This window comes from Coenobita brevimanus, chromosome 102 (assembly GCF_032717465.1).
Source record: "Coenobita brevimanus isolate Jiangsu-jjx chromosome 102, ASM3271746v2, whole genome shotgun sequence".
Classification (NCBI taxonomy): domain Eukaryota; kingdom Metazoa; phylum Arthropoda; class Malacostraca; order Decapoda; family Coenobitidae; genus Coenobita; species Coenobita brevimanus.
The window spans coordinates 30,161,658-30,187,546 of record NC_137055.1 but is presented as its reverse complement, the minus strand read 5'-3'; the positions used below and the strand labels follow the sequence as shown (position 1 = coordinate 30,187,546).

General features: G+C 41.1%; 1 protein-coding gene across 1 annotated transcript in view; it reads right to left on the bottom strand.

Moving 5' to 3' along the window:
* The window catches only part of LOC145415429 (ionotropic receptor 21a-like), a 331,047-nt gene that overhangs the window by 235,680 nt on the left and 69,478 nt on the right, over positions 1 to 25,889 (bottom strand). The window contains exon 8 of the mRNA XM_080284708.1: positions 4,112 to 4,244. Within this exon, the coding sequence (XP_080140834.1) occupies positions 4,112 to 4,244 (133 nt within the window). The remainder of the gene's footprint in view (positions 1 to 4,111; positions 4,245 to 25,889) is intronic.

The window sequence follows — 25,889 nt, the reverse complement described above, 5'->3', positions numbered from 1 at the left end:
GATGTGACATAGTTGCTTGCTCTTTCTACGATCTGGTGTGGCGATGACATAGTTAACATCACTGAGTTTCTTCTCCACGAAATAAGGGCCACTAAACTTGGCTTGAAGAGGTTGCCCATGAACTGGTAGCAGAATCAAAACCTGATCTTCTGGCTGAAAGTGGCGTAACCTGGACTTCTTATCATACCAAGTCTTCATCTTCTCCTGAGCAGCTCCTAAATTCTTTCTCGCCAGCTGTAAAGCAGTGGACAGCCGTTCTTTTAAATTCATCACATACTCCAGCAGGTTGACGTCATCTTCCTCCGACAGCCAGCATTCCCTGAGTAGCTTAAGGGGTCCTCTTACTTCATGGCCAAACAGTAGTTCAAAAGGTGAGAAGCCCAGTGATTCATTTGGAGATTCTCTTGCAGCAAACACAACGAATGGAAGACCTTTATCCCAGTCTTTCTAATGTTCCAAACAGTATTTCTCGAGCATCGATTTGAGTGTTTGATGATATCTCTCCAACGCTCCTTGGGTCTGGGGATGGTAAGCTGAAGACGTGATCTGCGTGATGCCCAACTCTTTCAGAGACTGCTTGAAAACGTTTGACATGAAATTACTTCCCCGGTCTGACTGTACCTCCTTGGGCAGACCAAACTTTGTGAAGAACCCTAGCATTTCCTTAACCACGTTTTTTGCTGAGATGTTTCTAAGTGGAATGGCTTCAGGATAACGAGTAGCCATATCAATCATGGTCAACACATAAGAAAATCCTGAAGAAGTCTTAGGAAGAGGGCCCACAATATCCACCAACACACGGGTGAAAGGCGCTCAAAAGGGGGGAATGGGAACTAGAGGTGCAACCTTTTCGGTCTGATTACACTTCCCCACAACCCCACAGGTGTGACAAGACTTACAATACCAGGAAACATCTCTGAAGATACCTGGCCAGTAGAAGTGTTTCAAAATGCGTGCCACAGTCTTCCTCACTCCAAGGTGTCCTGCCAAACTGGAATCATGAGCCACTCGAATGATATCCTGCCTACAAACACGAGGGATGACAACTTGATGTACAACCTCCCATTCACAGTCGGCTGATGCTATTGGGGGTCTCCACTTCCTCATAAGTACTCCTGACTTTACATAATAACAAGTAGAAGCACCGGCTGACTCTTCTTCACTGTAAGCAGGGTTAGCTAGACCTTTCAACTCAGGGTCAGCAACCTGCAACTCAACCAACTCTTGACGAGACAAATTATCAACACTACAGGGTACTGCCTCATCTGGTGAGTGGTCCAAATTAGCAAGAAAAGTGTCAGCTAGGATAACATCATCATCATCATTATCCTCTAAGTCACCAGTAACTTTAGACTTAGCCCTAGTGACAGCACATGCAGGGAACACATCAGGGACATCACAATCCTGGGACACAGCCACTGGCTCACTAGACAACTGAGGAGCTGGACACACTTGACTTCCACCAATATCATTTCCAAGTAAGAAAGTTACACCTGACATTGGGAGTGTCTCAACCAACCCAACCATAACGGAACCATTAACAAAACCAGACTCTAAATTCACTCTGCACAGAGGGACAGAGCAGTAATTATTCCCTACACCTTGTAAGATTACAGTTTCATCAGAGGAATTAACATTAGAGCCTAGAACACTGGTCAGCATAAGGGATTGGCAAGCACCTGTATCACGATATATTTTAACTGATTTCCTGTCATTACTGTCCAGAGGACTGACAAAACCATCAGACAGGAAATTAGCACATGAACTCTTGAGAGTGTCACCGACGTTACTGCTCAAAAGAGGAGCTCCATCATGAGAATTTAAGTTACCCCTCAAAGCAGGTTCAATTAACTCAGTTAAAGAATTCTGGGAACTCTCAAGAGTGGACACTAGACCAATTGACTGAATATTTAAAGACTCCTTTTTGTTCACATCACGCTGTCTCCTGAAACATCTCTCCGTAGTATGACCAAGCTTACTACAATAAGTACATTTACTTTTCTGAAATCTAGAGGTGAAGCTGGTATTTACTTCCTGAGAAACATCATCCTTATTCTCTTTCCTGTTACCTGTACTCTGAGTAGAGCAACGTACTTACTCTCAGCTTTCCCTTTTTCTCTAGAATATCTCTTGTGAGTGAGAACATACTCATCAGCTAAAACTGCAGCATCAGACAAATTATCTATTCTTTTCTCATCAAGATATAGGCTTACATCTTTATAAATACACCTTTTGAAGTCCTCCAGCAAAATCATCTGCTTAAATTTATCAAAATCAGAATCCACATTCTTAGAATTTAACCACTGCTCTAACAGATCTTCTTTGATTTTTGCATACTCAACATGGGATTGCTTATCTTGCTTATAAGTTGTCCTAAATTTTACTCTATAGGCTTCAGGAACAAGCTCATAGGCCTTAAGAATCAAGCTCTTAACTACATCATAATTATCACATTGATCCTGAGGCAAAGATGCATAAGTTACTTGAGCTTTACCGGTGAGAACAGTTTGAAGGAGTACTGGCCAATTCTGTTTGGGCCAATTAAAACCTGTAGCTACCCTCTCAAACAACTGAAAATACTTTGTTAAATCAGATTCATTAAAAGGAGGGACAAGTTTAACATTTTTAGCCACATCAAAATCATCAGAGCTAGATGATCCAGTTCCACCTTGTTTCATGCGATACTCATGGTCTGCCTGAATCCTGGCAAGTTCAATTTGTGTCTGAGCCTGTACCTCTGCCTCTTGAATACGAGCATTTGCCTCATTAACACGAGCCTCCTGCAGGGCTAGCTGTAACTTAGCTAATTCAATCTGCGTTTGCTCATTTGGAGGAGTTACATTAAACAAGCTTTCATTAATCATGGCAACAATTTGATCTTTAGACTGTTGAGAGCGAACAACAAATCCCAATTGTTGAGCAACAATCTTAAGTTCATTCTTTGTTCTGTTTTCTATATCACACACTGTTTGCACATTTGACAAAAAATCTTTGGCTTCATCAAGTGTAGTAATAGTAGACATAATTAATAAGAAACAGTCACAAAATATCAAGCAATATCCTTATGATAATATCCTGAATATCCTGATAAGAGGTCGCCAAATTTATGTTACGGAACAGAGAAAGATAATGTACACTTTAAGAGAGAATGCTAAAAATCACTACTGTCCCGTAAAGTTCCAGGTTCAAAACAAAAGAGTTAGGTAAAATTACAAGTTAAAGTTTAATGCTCAAACTAACAACAAAACATTCAGGACTCATAAGGATAATGTAATGGCAAATGAACAGGTTAAATTTATGGTTAACTGCAATAGCCTCTATTAACACGAAATTAGCAAGCGTAAATTTATCTAAGTCAGCCCTGATAAAATGAGATACCAGATAATACTCAGTGAATGCCAGATAAATTATTACAGATACAAACTATTATCCAAAATGACTGACAAAGAACCCTACATAAATTACAAACTTCACTAGGCCTACAAATTAAACTTATGCTATACAGTACAAGAAAAAAAATGCAACAACGGTTATACTCAAATTACACACAGCTGCTAGATGTTTGGAGATTTCTTGAGCACTCACAATAATAATATCTGTACAGGGGAGGACAGAGATGTGAACAAAATGAGGAGCAGATCTAAGTGGCCATGATGCAGAGACTGAGCTCATTATATAGGGGCAAGGAGAGCTTGATACAACTTGTAATAAGGACGCGCAAATGAAGCGATGGGGACAAACGGTTGACAATCCCGCACTGAATAACAGAAAGGACGACTTACTCTACTATAACGGTAGAAGGGGGGGAATGAGGCAGAACACGCTCGTGATCAAACATGCAGCATACTGTGCGTTAAAATTACACAAAGGATGATGAAATCATAGGCTATGTAACAATATATATATATATATATATATATATATATATATATATATATATATATATATATATATATATAAGCACAACCATAAAATACACACTCAACCACAAACAAAGAACCACAAACACAAATATGCAAATGGAAATAGAAGCAAGCGAACACAAACACAGACTCTCTCTCTCTCTCTCTCTCTCTCTCTCTCTCTCTCAACACAGGTAAAATATTCCTACCGGAAGGTATGACCACTGCAGTCTTGATAGATATCGGGGAATAGATCATTGTGCGTCTGCAGCCCATAACCCGCTCTCCACCTGTTCCACAGCACCACCTCAGCCTTGCCATCGCGGCAAAAGGGACAACTCGCTGTAGTAATGTATGACACATGATTGTGCTGAACATTTTATCATTTTTGAGTGCGGTGGGTTTCTCTGAGGTAAAAAAAAGTTCATATGGCGTTAACAGGAATATAATACGTAATTATCAATACTCTACTAAAATTTTTCAGCCTTGGTGAGTTCCTTCGACTTCAGTCAAGTCTGAGATTATTCAGAATAATTATAAAGGTAGCCTATCGCAGTCGTAGGGTTAATTATGATGGTAATATTATGGAAGATAGTGTGAGAATGGTTGATTCATCATTATTAGAACAAGTAAATCCATTCGAATGTGCACATCCTATTCTGGACAACCTTAACCCCTTGAAGGTGAAGACGTGAATTTCGCTTAATTCTTCCTTCTTTCAAACCATTTTCATTTCCTAACACTGGACTTTGGAACCGAAGGGTTTAGAGCCTACCTTACTATCAGTCAACAGTTTTCCAAAATTCATTTATGCTGTTCACAGGTAGCAAGGAAAAAAATGAATGCAACATCCAACTGCAGTGGTTAAAGTAACGCATCATCATTCATCATCACCATTCGGACCTCTTTTCCTACCCTAGGGCAGGTGAGGCGTAGCAACGTCCAGACAGCTCAAGTTTCCCCAATCCAATGGGCCACGCTTCCATTCACTCATCATTCAAGCCCCCGGAATCCAGACTCTATCTGATACACCAAAAGCATTCACCACATTCTGTAGCTTCACATAAGCGTATCCAATTGAGTCAATCCGGACGCTGTCACGTTAAAAACCCTGATCATGCACTTCTCACAACATTCATCCGTGCAGCTCGATCTCTTGTCAGTTCCCTAGCCTCGCCGACTTCCATACCTCTCTTCCTCACACACTAATCCACCATATCCCTCCACCTTCTTGGCCCATTTCCCCTCCTCCCTCCTTCAAATTCCCTTAGATATACCTTTCTCACCACTCTGTTGTTATCCATTCTCTCCACAGAACCATACCATCTCAGTACACTCTCTTCGATTCTGGTCTCCACAGACTTCCTCACTCTGCATCTTTCACGTTTTACATTATTATATATCCTATCCACCCTCTGTACTCCACATGCATCCCTCAGCAGTCTCATCTCCACTGTTCTGACTATTGACTTTTCATTTTCATGCCACAACATAGTCTGACATCCATATGTTAAAGTTGGCACTTCATGTAAGCCTCGTCCAGCTGCAGCACTCAAGCCTCTGTTTCTTATTAAGGCCTTCATAGCACCACTACTTTCTTTCCTTGTGTCACTGTACTATCTATTTCTTTCGCATATTTTCCTCTCTTTTCTATCATTGTACCCAGGTATTGAACTCTGTCACCAATTCCAGTCTCTCTCCAATCACTGTAACATCACACTGGGAGTCACCTTCTCTCTCAATAACCATCACTTCACTCTTTTCAACATTTACTCTCAAGGCACGACGCTCTCAGGCATCACTAAAACTCTGGACTAGTCACGTAACCTTGTCGCACGCCAACACCGATGGTGAATCGTTCACTTAGATGCCCATTTGCCATTACACATGCTTCACTACTATCATAAAAACTCTCGACGGTACCTACAATCTCACAATCTACACTATACATGCGCGAAACCTTCCACAACGCTTCTCTGTCTTCTTTGTAGTATGCTTTCTCCAGATCCATAAATGCCATAAACACTTTATAGTCCTTCTCACAATCCTTCTCCGCTATCTGTCTTACTGCAAATTTTCGATCCACACATCCTCTGCCACTCCTGAAGCCACCCTGTTCATTACTCATTAGGACTTCTGATATCTCTCTTACATTCTCTATACTGTAATAATTCTTCCATATACTGTATTTTCCCTACAACAGTAAACTTATGCCACGATAACTCTTGCATCCTTTTTCCACTCCGCTTTCACAGTTTCATATCTCCAACAAGCACTTCATTCCGCTCTCTCCACTACACTTAGTCATCTCTGCATACATCTCAACCCCAGCTGCTTTCCCATTTTTCAGCCGCTTCACAGCGTTCTTCATCTGTGAGAGTTTCACGTTTCCTGGGACTGCATTCCTGCTCTGCACGCTCCCTAAACCAATCATGTTTACAGTGGCTCTGCTTTCTCAATTCCCATTCATCAGGCTTTCAAAATATTCTTTCCATCTGGTCCTTAATTCATCTCCCTGGGTTAATAATCATCCACTTACATCCTTCACATTCACATTTCTTTCCGCTGTCACTTCTACATTTCCCCATCTCTTTCCAGAATAACTTCCTATTTACAGAGCAATTTGCGTTCCTTTTTCTCCTAGAACATCATTTACCTCCTTCTTTTTCCTCATCACTAGTCTCTTTACATGCTGCTTGTTCTCAGTATATTTAGTCCTTATTTCAAAAGAACCCTTGTCCTGTAACCACTCTTTTCCTCCACTGACCTCTTAACCTCTTCATCCCACCATGTCGTACCTTTCTTAACGCACATCAGTTAAATTCCTTTGTCAGTTTCTTGCTATGGAATCCCATCTCGTTAAAATATTGCCTTCAGGAGACATGCATTACAAAAATTATTTGATTATAGGTGAAACTATGGAAAAGTGCGTACTTAAAAAAATTTAATAGGTAGTTCCGAGTGTTTAAGTGAGTAGTCTAGTATTCGAAAGGACACAAGTTCAATCCCAAGCAGAGAAAGAAAATATTTGAAAATTTGTATTTGGTTAATAATAAAACATTATCTTCAACAAGACCAACATGTCATAAACACGCCCGTTATACCATTGTATGAGTTCTGCATGAGACAGCCAAGGTATATATTCAACAAAGATAGTGGTTATTAGTGCTGATATTGCGACATGTGAAGGTTTATGAGACGAAGGACTGTGTGGCTTCTAGAACAGACTGTCAAGTCAGTGCCAACATTCAGAGAACACACACACACACACACACACACACACACACACACACACACACACACACACACACACACACACGCTGCCAGCACCCAACTACATGCACATTACACACTACACTTTCTATTCAAAATTTAAACCAAAATGGCGCCTGGAAGTCCCCAGGCGGGGGGGGGGGATAAATGCCCTCACCATCAGCCCTCTCGCGATGACGACTCAACGAATAGCCTGGAACCACTGTCTGACACTTCATTTTTGCAACATTCGTGGCCTTTTGTTTGAATTTCTTTCTGTTGAGCACCACCTCTCCTCTTCTAAACCTCATCTTCTCTTCTTAACTGAGACTCAGCTGTCTGAGGCAACTGATAACAAACCCTTCTCTGTATCCTCCTACTTTCACTATACTCATTTCAAAGCCAAAGGTGGCTACTGTGTATTTGTATGCAAAGACTTATCTTGCTCTCGTGTTCCTGAACTTGATTCTTCTGAATTCTCTACTCTCTGGCGTCGGCTTTCCCGTCATTTACTAATATATATATGCTGTTTACATATCCCCTGATTCCATTGACTACTTCTACAATGGAACACAGTCTATCCATTTCTCCGTTCTATGAAATTTCCATTCCAATGGCCCGTGCAGACATAGGTGAGAAACTTGTAGAACACCCCTCGACAGCTATACGACGTCACTCCCCGATCAATGACCTAGAGGAACACTCTGCATTAGCTCACCGATCGCTCCTCTATCGGTCGCCGACTGATCCTCGATCGTTCGCCGATCGCTCCTCAAATGGTAGCCGACCATGCCAGGAGTGACGCCGAATAATGCTGAGCAGTTACCGACCGTTCCCCAAACGCTCCCAGGGGAGCGTTTCCAGAGTGAGGAGGCTGGAGACGAGGCTGGAGAGCTGGCTGGAGAGCTGGCTGTGGATGGCTTGGAGGATGACTTGGCAGCAGCAGCAACAGGAGACTTCTTGGCAACAGCAGCAGGGGGCTTCTGGGCAGCAGGAGCTGGGAACTTCTTAGCAGCAGCAGCAAGGGAGTCTTCCATGGGGTGGATGGGAGAGAGGTTCCTCAAAGGACTGGGTGCTGGAGATGGAGTGGCTCTCTCTTCCTCCTCACTTCTTTCAGGACTAATATCTGCACCAGAGACCTCCTTCTTGGGAGCAATCTTCCTGGCTCTCTGGGGCCCCATAATGACGGTGAATAATAATCTGGAGACATGAACAGCTCAACATCAGACTAGAAAATGACTGCAAGAGGGAGGCATTGTGTATTTATACTGGTCCGGACCACGTGATCGGCAGACACTCGGCGTCACTTGGTAAACACTCCTGAGATACTCTTGGTTTGCACCCGACCACTCCACAAACACTCCTGTGTTGTCCTAGTTCATTTGGCGTGGTCATTCAAATTGTGCGGATAAACTCGGTAGCACTCTTCAAACGCTCACCGATTGCTCGCCGATTACTCTTGACTACTCTACATCTGTTCCTCATTCAGTTGACGAGCAATTCTGGCTCCGACAGGCACAGAGTGATTGCTGACCGTATCCTAAGTGAGCAGGAACGATCGGGGAGTGTTTTCAGAGCTGCTGAGGAGCAACTCCCAAGTGATTTTGCTCGCCGATCACTCCTGAAAATTTTTAACAGGTTTAAACGTTTTGGCTATCGGGGACTAGTCCCGAGTGAGTAGGAGTGACTCAGGAGTGCTTCAAGAGTTCAGGCGAGCTTTGCAGGAGTGAAGTGCGAGCAATTCCCGAGTTACGCCGAGTGCCTCGCGAGGAGCGTTCTACGAGTTTCTTGCCTATGTGTGCACAGAGCTTTACAGATTTCGATGGCTCTCCTCTCCTTTCTCTGATCCACCTGGTGAACAAGTCTACATCTTTTCTATCCGTAATGACCCAATGCAACTTATACTGCACCCTACCTGTATCCCTGACTCCCTTGGAGTGAGATCCAACATACCTGACCTCTTCCCTACACCTAATGCTTCTGCGTACTCCGTTAATTTTTCCTCTCCTCTGGGCTCCTCCGATCACTCTCTTATCAACGTAACCTGTCCTCTCGCTCCAGTACGGCCCATGGACCTCCAAAGAAACGTCGGTTATGGCAATTTCGAGCTGCAGTACTTCTTTGATTTTCCCTACAGTGACTATTGCTTCCATAGCCGGAAGCCATCTGTGTGTGCCTTGCTCATTAAGGAGATTATTCTCTCGGGCATGGAAGCATACATTCCTTTCTTATATCCTTTGACTAATGCAAGAAACCCTTGGTTTAATCACGCTTGTTCTAAGGAGAAGGCCTATAAAAGATGCCAGAGCCATCCCACCCTTTTATGTTTCTGCCCGGAATTGTACTCTGTTCTTCACTCTGCTAAAAATAATTTTAACCGTACAAAATGCTCTTAGCTCTCCAACTTGAACTCTTCCCACTGCTTCTGACAACTTGCGGAAAACCTTTCTAGCAACTTTACCTCACCATCCCTCCCTTCTCTTTTCTACTCAGATGGCTCAGTAATTATCTCTTCCACAGATAAAGCAGATCTCTTTGCTCAGACTTTCTCCTCCAATTCTGCCTTAGATGATTCCGGTGCTGTTCCTCCATCACTTTCCCCCTCTGACTTACTCGTGGCTGAGATTAAAACTTTTTCAACTAATGTATTTTCTGTCATCACTGGCCTCCGTACTAACAAGGCATATGGGCCTGATGGGGTCCTCTAGTTGTGCTCAAGAATTGTGTTTCTGTGCTTACTGTACATCCTGCCAAGGTAAACTCTTTCGCCTTTGTCTATCAACATGTACCTTTTCTTCTTGCCAGAAGTTTGCTCCCATTCAGCCTGTCCCAAAGAAGGGTTACCATTCCCAGCCTTCAAGCTATCGTCTTATTGCTTTAACATCCTGTCTCAAAAGTGTTCACGCATCTTAACAGAGAAATTTTTAAAGCATCTTTCCTGTCAGAACCTTTCTGCTCGTTAGTATGGGTTCCATCAAGGATGCTCCACTGGTAATCTCACTTACATTTCAGATGCCTGGTCATCCTCCTTTTGGCGAAAGCTTTGCCATTGCACTTGATATCTCAAAGGCTTTTGATCGTGTCTGGCATAAATCTTTAATTCCCAAACTGCCCTCTTACGGTTTCTATCCTTCTATCTGTGCCGTCATCTATAGCTTCCTTTCTGGTTGTTCTATAGCTGCTGTTGTAGACGGCCACCGTTCTTCTCCTAGGGCTATCAATAGTGGTGTTCCTCAGGCTCTGTCCTAACACCAACTCTTCCTTTTATTCATCAATGACCTTCCAAGATGTATAACTAACCCTATCCACTCATATGCTAATGATTCCACCATTCACCTTTCCATTCGGTTCCTACAACGTCCATTTCAACAGTTACTTCAACAAACAAGGGATGAGGCTATGGCACACCTAATGTCTGAGTTGGCTCGTACCCCTGACTGGGCTAAAAGTAATCTTGTTGTTTGTAATGCGTCAAGGACTCAGTTCTTGCACATAACGCGGCAAAATCTTCCATAGGAGTACCCATCCACCTCAATCCTGAATCATCCTTTGACATACTTGGGGTTTCATTCTCTCGAGTTATTTTGGAATGATCATATTACATTTCTTGTAAAATCTGCTTCCAAGAGATTCAGTGTGCTAAACCAACTACGTACCATCTTTATTCCTGCACAGTAGATTACTTTATACACGGGCTTTATTCGTCCCCGTTTAGAATACGACATGTGTGGAGAGGCGCCCCACATAGAGCTCTTCGAAACAAGATGGAGTCAAAGGCTTTTCGTCTCATTATCTCTCCTCCTCTTACAGGCTCCGGTCAACCTGTGCCTCTTCGCCGCACTGTTGCATCTTTATCTCTTTCCAATCTCTATTTCAATGGTTCCTGCTCCTCTAAGCTGTCTGGTTGGATCCCTCCACTTATACGACGGGCACGTAGCACCCTTCTAGCCACAAACTCTCATCCCTTTTGTGTCCAACTCTCTAATGCAAGAGTTAATCGTTACTCCCAGTTCTCCATGTATGCAACAGGTCAGGTCTGGAACAGTCTTCCTCTGCATGTATATCCTACTTCCCATAATCTCCAGCCTTTCAAACACAGTGTGCCCAGGCATCTCAAATGAACGCATCTTAAATTTGGCACTTTGTTGTATTGTATATGATTAGTTCTTGGAAGGAACTTTTGTTTTTATCCGAGGAACAAGGAACCAAAGGCTGAGCCCACAAAACAGTTTCTTCCAAGAAAAAAAAAATACAAGAGCCAAATTAAAGATCCGTTAGCAGGCTCATGGCCTTTAATTCCTTCCTCCTTGCATAAAACACACACACACACACACACACACACACACACATATATATATATATATATATATATATATATATATATATATATATATATATATATATATATATATATATATATATATATGGTAAATACATACATACATACATATTGGGGAAGGCGGTGGCTCAAACGGCAGAGAGGTGGCCTGCAGTCCTAACTGACCCAGGTTCAAATTCCGGCTGGGGCAGGGAACAGTTTAAGGATTTGAATTTCATTAAATCAGGCTTTACTGATCTACCAGGAGACCCGCCGTAATGTCTTAAAAATACCCACGCTAATATCAATACACCAGTCCTGTATGAGACAGCTCTAACATTATTCAATATGGACGGTGGGTGTTAGCGCCGAAATGGTGACATGTAGAGGTGTATGGTATGTAGGAGGACTGCTGGGCCTTGATAGCAGGCTGTGAAGCCTATGCCCAGAGTCGGACACACACATACACACACACCAAAAAAAAAAAACTAGATATAGATACAAATTTATATATATATATATATATATATATATATATATATATATATATATATATATATATATATATATATATATGCAAGGAAGAAGGAGCCAAAGCCTAGAAGCTCATAATATTGTTCATTCTAATAAAAACGAAAGCAAGATAACAGAGAGCCAAAATCAAGATCTGTTCATTTCGAGATGCCTGGATACAATGCATTTAAAAGACTGGAAGTCACAGGCAGTAGCAAATACAGAGGAAGACAGTTCCAGAGTTGACCTGTTGCATACCTGAAGGAGTGGAAGTAACGGTTAACTCTTCCATTACATAATTGGACAGAAAGGAGATGAGAGTTTATTGCTAGATGAATGCTACGCGCCCACCATAGTGGTGGAGAGTTGCAAGCAGGCAGTTCAGAGGAACAGTGACCTTTGAAGTCACAATAGAAAAGAGAGAAAGATGCAACAGTGTGGCGAAGAGACAGACACTGAAGGGAGCAAGTAATTCGCGGAGAGTTAGTCAGTTGACTACACCGTGTTGGGAGGAGATGTACTCATGTGTGGGATGACCCCCAACATATGAGTGTTGTGCTCCATACAGGGGCGAATAAAACCCATGTATAAAGTCAGCACTTGTGCAGCGGTAAAAATGGCACAGAATCATCTCAGCACACTAATCTCTTGGAAGCAGATTATTCAGAATATGATCTCTACAATATAAATCCCGAGAGAATGAAACCCGATTATGCTTGAAGATGATGTAGGATTGAGCTGGATATTGTTACAGTTTAGGTGATACTCCTGCTAAAGGTTCTCATGGGTTTAAAGATGTATGAACTGAGTTTTTGAAGCATTAAAAACAAGCGTCTGACTTGGCTTGGGGTTACCAAGCCAAGTCAGACATTAGGTGCGCAATAACCTCACCCCATGTTTGTTGAAGTAACTGCTGAGATGGACGCTGTGGGAAGAGAATGGAAAGATGAAGGGTGGAGACATCAGCATATGATTGGATGGGGTTAAATGTACAGCTCAGGTCATGATGAACAGAAGGAAGAAAGTTTGTGATAGGACAGAACCGGGATAAACATCATTTTTGACAGCTCTCGAAGGTCGGTGGCTGTATGCAACTGTGACTAAAGGATGACCAGAAAGGAAGTGGGAGAAGAAGGCACAGTTAGAAGGACAGAAACCGTAAGAGAGCAGTTTGAAAATTAAAGATTTATGCCAGACTCAATCGAAAGCCTTTGAGATGTGCTATGGCAAAACTTTCACCAACGTCCCGAAAGGAGGATGACCAGGAGTCTGAAAGGTAGGTGAGAAGATAGCAAGATGAGAGTCGCTGGCAGAACTCACACTGACGATCGGAAAGATTGTTGTGATAGGAAAGGAGCTTTGAAATTGTTTTGTTAAGAACAGATTTTAAAATTTTTGAACTATACAGTCTTAAAGCAACTTGGCGATAACCGAATGTTGGGAATGGTCATCCTTTTTTGGGATAGGCTGAATGAGAGAAGCTTCCAGTACGAAGGAAAGGTAGATGTTGACAGACAAAAGCAAAAAAGTTTTACTAGGCAAGGCGAAAGCACAGCAGCTCAATTCTTGAGGACAACACTTTTGAGGAGTGTTAAAGCAATTGGGCGATAATTGAATGATGGGAATGGTCATCCTTTTTTGGGACAGCTGAATGAGAGCAAACTTCCAGCACGAAGGAAAGGTAGATGTTGACAGACAAAAGCAAAAAAGCTTTACTAGACAGGGCGTAAGCACAGAAGCTCATTTCTTGAGGACAACACAACTGAGGCCAGTGATGGCAGAAAATCCATCAATTAAGAAAATTTTAATGTCAGCCATGAGGAAGTCTGAGAGGGGAAGTAATGGGAGAGCAGCAGTGGAGACATCTAAGGTGAAGGAGAAAATATGAGCAAAAAGTTTTGCTTTATCAGTCGAAGAAACAGTTGTAGAGTCATCAGGTTGGAAAAGAGGAGGGAAGGATAATGAGGTAAAGCTGTTTGAAAGGATTCCGGCAAGGTGCCAAAAGGAAGAGGAAGAATTTGAGTTCGAAAGTTCAGAATATTAAGTATGAATCAAATGATCTATCTGAGCGAAGAACATACTTAGCACTAATTCGGACAGAAACTTAAGAGATGAAATTCTGAAGTGGGTTGGCTTCAATATCTTCTATAGGCCTTCTCCATTTTGTGGAACACTAGAACAAGCATGATTATACCAAAGTTTTTTTTGCCATAGTTACTGGATAGAAGAGAGGAATGTATGCTTTCATGCCTGAGAGAATTACTGTAATGTGCAAGGCACAATCAGATGGCTCTCGGCCAAGAAAGCAATAATCATTCCAGGGACACTAAAAAAAACTGCCTGAGGGCGTCCCAATCAGCAGATCTAAAGGCCGCTTTCACACGAGGCCACCGGTGGCCTCAGTTGCCTCCCATAGTTTTCAATGGAGCCTTTCATACGAGGACACTGCGGTTGCCTGGCCGGCAACCAGCTCCCGGCGGTGGCTCGCTCACGCAACTAGTGTCCACCACTGACGGTTGCTGCCACTCGCTGTAAAGCATTTTTTCAAATCAGAGCATTCATACGGCGCCACCAGTTGCCGGCCCCTTCACTCTGGGCCACCAGTGGAAGCCATCGGTGGCGGCCACTGGTGGCCTCGTGTGAAAGTGGCTGCCGCTTCTTCGGAGAGTCCATGGGCCTTGCTGGAGCAGTAGGATAGGTTATGTTGATAAGAGTTTGATCAGAGGAGCCCAACGACGAGAAAAGATTAACATCATAAACAAAAGGATTGGTTGTAAGGAAGAGGTCAAGTATGTTGGAACTCTCTCCATCGTGGTCAGGGATATGGGTAGGGTGCTGTACAAGCTGCTCTAGGTCATTAAGGACATAAATGATGGCTTTTTTCACCAGATGGATCAGTGAAAGGAGAGAAGAGCCAAAGGTGGTAGTGAACAAAGGACAAACTGATAGGATGTGTTCCATCTAAGAAGTAAGAGTTGAAGAATTTTTCACAGTCAGTAGAATTAGAGGATAAGTAAACAGCACAGATATATTTAATCAGAGAATGACAAGATACCCGAAGCCAGAGAGTAGAGAATTGAGAAGATGCAAGTACTTTAAGACAAGGTGGTGAACACTGGAATCACCTAGAATGGAGATTTCAGAGAAAGGACAAAATGATAGGATGTTTTCCATCTTAGAAGTAAGATACTTGAAGAATTTTTCAGTCAGTAGAATTAGCGGATAAGAAAACAGCACAGATATATTTTATCTGAGAATGACAGGATAGCCGAAACTAGAGAGTAGAGAATTTAGAAGCAAATTCAGGAAGACATGAGCAAGATATGTTGCTGTGTTCATATACACAACAGCCATCTTTGGCTTTGAAATGAGTGTAGAGAAAGTAAAAAGATACAGAAAAGGGTGTGCTACCAGTTGCCTTAGACAGATGAGTCTCAGTGAGGAGAAAGAGAGCGTACGACGGTTATAGATGTGCATGGAGAGAGAGGAAAAGCCGCGAATGTTGCAGAAATGAAGAAGTTAGGCAGACAGTGGTTCCAAGGATCTCAATTGGTCGTCACTGGGAGAGGGGCTGATGGTGGTGGCTTTTATATCCCCCCCCCCGGGGACTCCGAGGCTTGGTGTTGAGATGCCATTTTTAACATAATTTTAAACATGAAGTGTAGTGTATAATGTGCATGTAGTTTGGTGTTGACAGAGGAACTTGTATTGGAGAGCATGCTGGCCTACTCTCTGTGTTACTGAAACTCTGAAAAGCTTGAAAGGAGGATGGTCAGAAGCTTTTTCCTACGACTGATGAAACGAGAGATCAGCTCTCCCGGCCATCAGCTTTCCATTCACCTTAGGAATACCTCCCTGTTCGACTTGTGCTACAGTCTACTTCCTGAGAAACGAGGGAGAGAGAGAGAGAGAGAGAGAGAGAGAGAGAGTACGACGGTTATAGGTGTGCATATCAGTTCGGCTTACGTTCAATATCAGCTCTGAGTGAGAATTAGGGGTAGACTACTGATTAATAACAGTTAGCTAGCAGCAACTGATGCACGTACTTGTTGCCCCAAAGTATCCAAAGTATTTTTTTTCTTTACGAAATGAGGTATATGCATAACAATTCTTAGAGTGTCTGTGTTCTTTATAATACGATGTTGTGTATACTGGTGATTTTTTTACGATTATCAAATCTTGTTCATGTTACTGCATTTTGGAAACTCGTGTTTATGAGTGTGGTAGTATGTGTGGCTACTCAGCAGCAAAACTTAAATTATAATGCTGTTAGAGGAGGTATGCATTCTGTGAGTGTTTTCTAGTTATAACTTAACACACCAGTGGTGAGTTATTTTGTTCTTGTCAATATTATTATTATTATTATTATTTTTATTATTATTATGAAGAAGTAAATTGCCCGTATTCGCTCAGTTTCAAAGCTACATCTGAGTCCCCTGGCTGGCGGCTTCATATGACCCAATATCATCCAGTTTCCAGTACTGGTTTTCCAGTTGCAGCCAAAAACCTATAAAAATTGTCTATTCAAGGATCTACAGCAACCGTTAAAGGAACAGACATGAAATTTTTGTGGGATATAGCCAAGGTCGAGGTGCAGGGCTGACATAACAAGTAGTTTGTGAGATTGCCCAGGGGTCAATGCAACGTATTTTGAGGTCATTGCGAAGTTAAAAAAACTAAACAAGAACTGAGCTACAATAGCCTAACTTGGTACATTTTTAGAACCTGACATGCTGTGCATGGCTACCAAGTATAAATGACCTTGACGTAAACCCCAAGGCCACAGTCAAGGTTCAATTTTTTTTTTTTTATAACAAATTGCTATATCGCGCTTGTTGAAATAACCAGCTCCATGTATAGGAATTAGGGAATAAATGGGCCCCTGCGTGGAGTTGAGGACGATATTAGAATAGCTGGATTCCTAGTGTGAATGCCCTTGACCCAAAATTCAGGGTGAAAGCCAAGGTCAACATTCAATTGCACAATTAATGAAAAAAGAACTGAGTTATAATCACCAAACTTGGTACAGTCACCGCCCAAAGTAAATACTCCAGGCCCGCCGTAGCCAGCGCCGTAACAGGGTTGCGCGTCCGAACACATCTCCCTTCAATATAATAGTAGATGATGATCTCGGATCGTGCTATCTCAGAATCGTTCTCATATTTGACACGTTATCGAACCTACCACAATCCGTCAGTCATCATGACGGGCTCAGAAGGCGTCAGATGTCAGAACGGGTAGCGCCATAACGGGGTTGATATACATCCCCTCCCTCCCTCTCTCTCCCCCTCTCCTTCTCTCTCCCTGTGTCTGTCTCTGTGTCTCTATCTGTCTCTGTCTCTGTCTCTCTGCCTTTCTCTCTGTCTCTGTCTCTGTCTCTCTCTCTCTCTCATCCATATGGCGCCACTTAGTTCGGAATGTGTAGCGAAGTGCTCATTGGAATTAGTCTCAGGAGTGTTGTAATTATGAAAGCTGTTAATTAACAAAACACATAATGTGTATACCACGCTGAAACAATAAGGTGTGAACGAACTAATGGGTTGCGGTGTCGCTCTATGGTGGCCGATGTGGGTGTTAATAGGTCATATTTCCCTGAGGTGGATCCTACTCAATTAACGGCTGGAAGTGATGAGTAAGAGTGGTGATGGACTGGATGTTTTAGTCTCCTGTGCCACATAAGCCAGTTTATCCTTAGTGAGGATAGTTTTTTTTTTTCATGGGTGTATAATGCATGGCAGATAATTACGATAAGACTATTTTAGCTATTTCTAGAAGCCAGAGAAAGGAAGGAATGATGCAGGGAGGTAATATAATTAAGTAAATGAATATTTAGTTCCGCTATCACAAACTCTAGTTTTTGTGAACAATGTCAGCAATCAAAAAGTATTCTGTAATAATTGCCACAAACTCATAAGGATCCTTTACAATCATGTGGTAGTGAAAACATGTCATATATTGCACCAATATAATAATTCTATTACCTATGTATAAAGTTTCAATACACACTAGTATTTGCTCCAGCCTCCCTGTGCCTCAATGACCTTGAGCAGCCTGCTTGGAAGAGAATCTGTCAATCTACTGCACAGGGAGGCACAGGAAGGCTGGAGCAAATACTAGTGTGTATTGAAACTTTATACATAGGTAATAGAATTATTATATTGGTGCAATATATGACATGTTTTCACTACCACATGATTGTAAAGGATCCTTATGAGTTTGTGGCAATTATTACAGAATACTTTTTGATTGCTGACATTGTTCACAAAAACTAGAGTTTGTGATAGCGGAACTAAATATTCATTTACTTAATTATATTACCTCCCTGCATCATTCCTTCCTTTCTCTGGCTTCTAGAAATAGCTAAAATAGTCTTATCGTAATTATCTGCCATGCATTATACACCCATGAAAAAAAAAAACTATCCTCACTAAGGATAAACTGGCTTATGTGGCACAGGAGACTAAAACATCCAGTCCATCACCACTCTTACTCATCACTTCCAGCCGTTAATTGAGAAGGATCCACCTCAGGGAAATATGACCTATTAACACCCACATCGGCCACCATAGAGCGACACCACTACCCATTAGTTCGTTCACACCTTATTGTTTCAGCGTGGTATACACATTATGTGTTTTGTTAATTAACAGCTTTCATAATTACAACACTCCTGAGACTAATTCCAATGAGCACTTCGCTACACATTCCGAACCAAGTGGCGCCATACGGATGAGAGAGAGAGACAGACAGACAGACAGACAGACAGACAGACAGACAGACAGAGACAGAGAGAAAGGCAGAGAGACAGAGACAGATAGAGACAGAGACAGAGACAGAGAGACACAGAGACAGAGACACAGACACACAAAGGGAGAGAGTGAGAGAGAAGGAGAGGGAGGGAGGGAGGGGATGTATATCAACCCCGTTACGGCGCTACCCGATCTGACATCTGACGCCTTCTGAGCCCGTCATGATGACTGACGGATTGTGGTAGGTTCGATAACGTATCAAATATGAGAACGATTCTGAGATAGCACGATCCGAAATCATCATCTACTATTATATTGAAGGGAGATGTGTTCGGACGCGCAACCCTGTTACGGCGCTGGCTACGGCGGGCCTGGGGTATTTACTTTGGGCGGTGACTGTACATGTATAGGACTTGATAGGCTATGCATGGCTGACAAATATGAACGACCTTGACCCAAAACAGGTCACAGCCAAGGACAAAGTTCACAATTTTTTTTTTTTTTTTTTTTTTTTTTTTTTTTGTAGTGAGATCAGATGCACAAGACGGGTGACACTGTCATGTGGTGAGTTACTGAAATTGCTAACGGAAATTTCCGTTTCCTAGTTACTGTTCGTTTTTTGACACGCAGTAATATTACTGCGTGAAGTTGTTTCTAATGTGAGATCGTACTATGGTTGCGATAATGCGACTGCTTGGTGGTGTTTTTACTGTCTGATCTTTTGTTACTATGAGCGTCTGAAATTGTTTCTATTGTGTGATGAATGTCTGAAGTTGTTTGTAATGTGTGATCTTACGAAAGTGTTGATAATATGATTTGCTGGTGATGTTTTTATTGATCTTTTGAATTACAACTATCTGAAGATTTTCCAGTGTGTGATCTTACGACGCTGATGATAACAGAGTGACTGGTGGTGTTTTTACTGTGCAGTCTTGTGATGGTGGAAATATTATAACTGCCTGTCAATGTCACTGACTTACGTATGCCTTTTTTTTTATTACAACTCGAAATACCGTTATGGAGTCATTAGTGAAGTTACGTTAGTGTAATGAAAGCTGCATTCGGTATGGATTCACTATCGTCATACACGGCTGTGAATTTCCAGTGTGTTATACGTCACATAGTTTATCTCTGGAGTGCATTAAACCAAGCTTTCTCAAGTGATATTTGAGAAGTTATCGAATCTGAAAAGTAAGAATGCTGCTTTCTTCAAGCAAAAACAAGAGGGACTGATACGAGCATGCTCTGATCGTTCGGGACGGTTGTCAACAAAATGAATTTGAGTTACCTGCGTCGTACATGGTATAACCGTGAATTGCACAAGAAAGAAAAAAAGTTGGCAACATTGCAGCGAATTAATAATCTCATGCTGTGAACATGTAGTCCACTATGTTACTGGATGTGATGCTGAGTAGGACACATCTGTACGCCTCTCGAATGATACTGTTAATCGACGAACATCAAATATGTCTGATGATATCACGCAACAAGTGATTTTTGAAATAAAAGGAGCATCTTCAGGCAGATTTGCAATCTAGATTGACGAGATGACTGACGTGGCTGCTTGTGCCCAGCTCCTGTTTGTACGATACATCGGAGGTGGAGATTTCAAAGAGGATTTCTTGTTCTTTCTACAAGAGATGAAGACATTTTCCATTAGGGTTTTGAGGAAGAGGGAATGAGCCGAATCCTGAAACAAGGCATCTTCATTGTATTCATCATAGGTATGCTCTGACATCTAAAACTCTCCCACCAGAGTTAATATTACTACTTGATGTTGTGCACATGCTAAATACCATCAAGTCAAGTGCCCCAAACATACAAGATTTCCACCTACTGTGCCAAGAGATTGGAGCAGATGAAGAGGCGATACTCTTTCACACTAAGGTTTGCTGGTTGTCACAAGAGAATGTGGTATCAAGATTAGAGCCAGTAAACCTGGACGTTTCCGAAGTTTTCAGACGTGATAAGATAAAGTCGCTTCAGTTCACCAAAAAATTGTCAGACAACCAGTGACTTCAGAATCTAGCCTACTTGATGAACATATTCTTACGACTAAAGTAGTTAAAACTGTCCTTGCAAGGTAGTTTTACCGGTGATTGATTTAATGTACAAACTAAGATAACTGAACATGATGCAGGAGTTGTGGGAAAGGAAGGTCAAAGACGAAAATATTAGCATGTTTGAGTTCCCTAGTGATGCACTTCATGAAAGCAAAGGAACTGAATAAAAAAAAAAAAATGGTGCACCTTATGCATACACGTCTTTCTTCCCTGCGGATGGAGCTGCAGTCTTAATTCCCAGAACTGACCGCCTTCTCCCACATAACATTCAGGAAGAATTCCTAGAGCTGGTAACCGACTCCGTTGTAAAAGATGTATTTGAAACACTTCCCCTGATAAAGTTTTGGTCAAAAATGAGTGAGTTGATGTTTCTGTATGAAATTTGTTAATGGTTCCTATAGTACTCACCTATGTGAGCAAAGATTTTCGACGCTGCTGAACATGAAAACTAAACGCCGAGCCAGGCTTAATGTGGAGTATGACCTTCGAGAATGTCTGTCTCCTTCTCAAACTGAAAACTTGTTTGCACAAAACAGGCACTGCCTTCACACTGATGTTTAATACTGGTTGTCATATTTAAAACATGGTATTAAAAACATGGTATTACTCGCCAAAACAATTATTATTTCATTCATCTTGCAGTAGCCAGTATACTGTCATTCAACACTGAATTTTTGCTAATGTTCATTATTTATACAGTTTCACTCCTGTGTAGTATCAGTCTATTATTAGGTACACTCGAGCCGGACCCACTCAAAATATCTTGCTGATGCAATCCGGTAACGAGGCCGTAGTAGGCTGTGGCATTTTATGAATGAGGTTTTCCTCCTTTGGTAATCTTGACTGTTTGGGATTAGAAACATGTTTGAAAAACGAAAGGAATTATACTAATGAAATGATGTTTTGCAGATGTTACTCAAATGTTTATTATACGGTAGAAACTCTTCCGAGCCATAAGCATTGGAGGTGGCGTAATTATTACGCGTGAGTGAGCGATATTTACTCTCAGTTAAGTTTGGAAATAAGCAGCCTGGCCCGACGCAACCCAACCAAACCGTCATGCTAAGCAGAAGCTCTACTGTGTGAAGTAGAGTTGGAATTCTTTCAACATGTGATGCATTCATTCAGTAAATTTTATCAAAAAAAAAAAAATCACCCATAAAGGGGTAAGTTCTTGGAATCTCGAGTTTTCCAAGGAATTGTTTGGCTCTAACCGGTGAACGCCTCAGTTATGAAATCAAATTAAAAAAGATTTTCTGTCATGACACTGTTTTGGCATCATTTCTAGCCATTATATATAGGAGATTTCGCTTACAACTTTATATCAAATGGAAATTGTGATAACATGACGCTCGCTCGCTCGTCACGCGCTCACAAAACGCACCTTGCTGGTTATTATATGACGAAACAGTAGCCTCGGCAACTTAAGACTGGCAAACTTACCAAATGTTGGTAAAGGACCAAAACTGAGAATCCAGGAGCGGCCAAAATATTTAACTGCAGCAATTGTATGTAATCTGGCAGTTGGGACAATATGGGTCGTCACGTTTCTCTCTCTTTCTCTCTTTCTCTCTCTCATATATATATATATATATATATATATATATATATATATATATATATATATATATAGGCTTATCAACAAAAGACAAGAAGAAAAAAGAAAGAGAAACATGGATCAGATCAAAGAAACCATCAAAAATGGAAAAAGTCTGAAACAGGTCCGAAGTAAAATGGCACCAGAAAAGCAACAAATGACATCACTGAAAGAAAAAAACCGTGAAATCATTAAATGCAGAGATAAGATGAAGAGAGTTGAAGAATTTAACAAAGAACTGTATGCATCAAAGACAGGAGTACCAATAGCTAACTTTTCAATTAAGTGAAATACCTGAGGTAACACCAGACGAAGTAAATATTTGCCTTAAAAATATGAAAAGAAGGAAGGCTCCGGGAGAAGATGGAATAGTAACAGATTTACTGCTGGATGCCGGAGTAGAAGTACAAAATAGGCTTGCTCACTTATTTACCCATTGTATAAAACAGAAAATTCCCAAAACATGGTGTAATGCAATGTTATTTTACTCTACAAAAAAGGTGACTCAAAAGATCTTAGTAACTATCGATCCATTAGCTTATTATCAGTCATTTACAAACTCTTCACTAAAGTCCTTACGAACAGAATAACAACAATTTTGGGGGAAAACCAACCTCGTGAACAGGCAGGATTCCGAAGCGGGTATTCGACCATTGATCATCTACATACAATGAACCAGCTAATTGAAAAAACTATAGAATATAATAGACCACTTTCCTTAGGTTTTTTGATTACGAAAAGGCTTTCGACTCAGTGGAGCACATAGCAATTATAAATTCATTGCGAGAACAAGGAGTGAATGAAAACATTGTAAAACTGCTCGAAAACATAAAGACGGAACTGCTACAGTTAAATTACATAAGGACTCAGAAAAAATTAAGATTGAGAAGAGCGTGCGTCAGGGAGATACAATTTCACCAAAATTATTTACAGCATGCCTAGAAAGTATTTTCAGAAAGATAGACTGGGATAACAAAGGAGTGAACATTGATGGAGAAAAGCTAAACCATTTAAGATTTGCAGATGACATTGTCCTCATCTCAGAAACAGCAAAGGCTTTGCAAGAAATGTTAAATGACCTGAACAGAGAAAGTCTGAAAGTAGGACTGAAGATGAACCGAAGTAAAACTAATGTTTAATCCACAAATACCAAAGAGCGTTATCAGAATAAGCTATGAAATTGTTGAAGAAGTTGAGGAGTACAACTACTTGGGACAAATACTAAAATTAACGAAAGATCATGATAGCGCAATAAAAAGACGCATTACAAAGAGCGTTATCAGAATAAGCGATGAAATTGTTGAAGAAGTTGAGGAGTACAACTACTTGGGACAAATACTAAAATTAACGAAAGACCATGATAGCGCAATAAAAAGACGCATTACAATTGGATGGAAGGCTTTCGGTAAACATAGACATTATGAAAAGTAGCTTGCCAGTTTGTATGAAACTAAAAGTATATAACGAATGTATACTTCCAGCTATGACGTATGGTTGTGAGACCTGGAAACTGACAAAATCAATGGGAAATAAATTAATCCGATCTCAGAAAGCAATGGAAATGTCAGTGTTGGGAATATCTTTAAGAGACAGGAAAAGATCAACTTAGGTGAGAGAGCAGACTAAAGTCAAAGATATTATAGAAGTTATAAAAGAACAGAAATGGAGGTAGGCAGGCCATATAGCAAGAATAAGGGATAACCGATAGAGTAAGAGGCTGACGGACTGGACACCAAGAGAATGTAAGCGTAGCAGAAAAAGGCCAGACAGGAGATGGAGAGATGAGATAGAGAAATTTGCAGGGAAAACGTGGCAAAGATTGGCTCAGTCAAGGAATTCGTGGAAAAGGTTGGGGGAGGCCTTTGTTCAGCAGTGGACTAGTTATGGCTGATGATGATGATATGTATATAGATAGATATAAATATATATATATATATATATCTATATCTATATCTATCTAGATATGTAGAGATATAGAGATAGATCGATAGATAAATATAGATAGACATATAGAAATATATAAAAATTATTATAATATGGATACCTCAACAGGGTTGGCCACCCTCTCTCACCTACTTTCTATACCACACACACACACACACACACACACACACACACACACACACACAACTGTCTTCGGACCCAAGAGCACCCCTATATATTTGTCATAAAAAAGTATTATCAAAGACCGAAGTCATCGGTATCAATACGTGATAATGGTTGTGCCAATTAGTGCTAAGCCGCAAAGCACACCATGTCTGAGGGTAATAATGAATACTCTACGTCTTTTATTGTATTACGATGCTGTATGTCAAGAATAACAACCTCTCCTGGTGTGCAATGGTAGAGACTGTGTTTATACAGAAAGTGTAGTGGCATTGTTACCAATCATTATCCACGCATATCTGACAATTATAAAGTGCCAAGATAAAAATCCACAGTGCTACCTCGTAACTGTAAAGAACACATTAACCATGAATGCGCTTTCACTCAGCCCTTCATCCATACTGCAATCACTTTACCATAGGTCGGCTGGTATCAATACAAAACACTCATTTTATCCTCAAGCAATATACTCACTGATTACCATATTCAGACATTTAACGAATCGTAGCTACTATTATTTCCTTAAAAAAAAATCTGAAATGCAAAGATGTGATTTCTTTATTATCTCCACCATTATTCCAAATGGTGGGGATATTGAAATCGCCCCTGTCCGTCCGTCTGTCCATCTTTCCGTCCGGGTCCGTATCTCGGAAACTACCTGGTGGATTGGCTTCATATCACACAGAAAGATAATGTGTCGTAGCTGATGCCCGCATTTGTACGATTGCCATTTTGTCTGTACTCTACGAGCAAAGATTATAGCAGTAAAAGTCTGTCTTGTGTTATAGTTTGGAAACTTCTTGCTGGATTTTCTTCATATCGTAAAGAAAGATAGAGTATGAGTCCTAGTTTATCTCCTTATCTATGAAACTGCCACACTGAAAGTATTTTACGAGCTATTTCTATATAAGGAAACTATTCTGTAATTAGCTGTATATTTTGGAAACTTGCTGAATCACCTTCACTTCATAAAGAAAGATTTTGTACGAGTCCTAGTTGATGTCCCTGTGTATGAAATTGCCCTACTTATTAATGCATATCTGTATGTTCTTTACCTAATGGTGGGGATACGTCTGTGCTAAACGGTTGTTAGTGAAGTATCTGTTATGTTCGCATCCGGACACGTATGGCAGCTGTTCTGTAGGAGAAATTTGGGTTGCCAACAGGAACACTTATGTTACTTCAGTGCGCATTACAACTCCAGGATGAAAAAGTAGGGGTATATGGCTCACAGACAGTTGGAATTATACTAATAAATTATAGTGAGATTCTTTTGTTACTGCACAGCTAATGATACTACAGCTGTAACAAGTCTTATAAAGCAATCATCTAAGAAATTAAACAAAATCCAATTAGCCCATAAGAACATACCCACCCATTAGACACCAA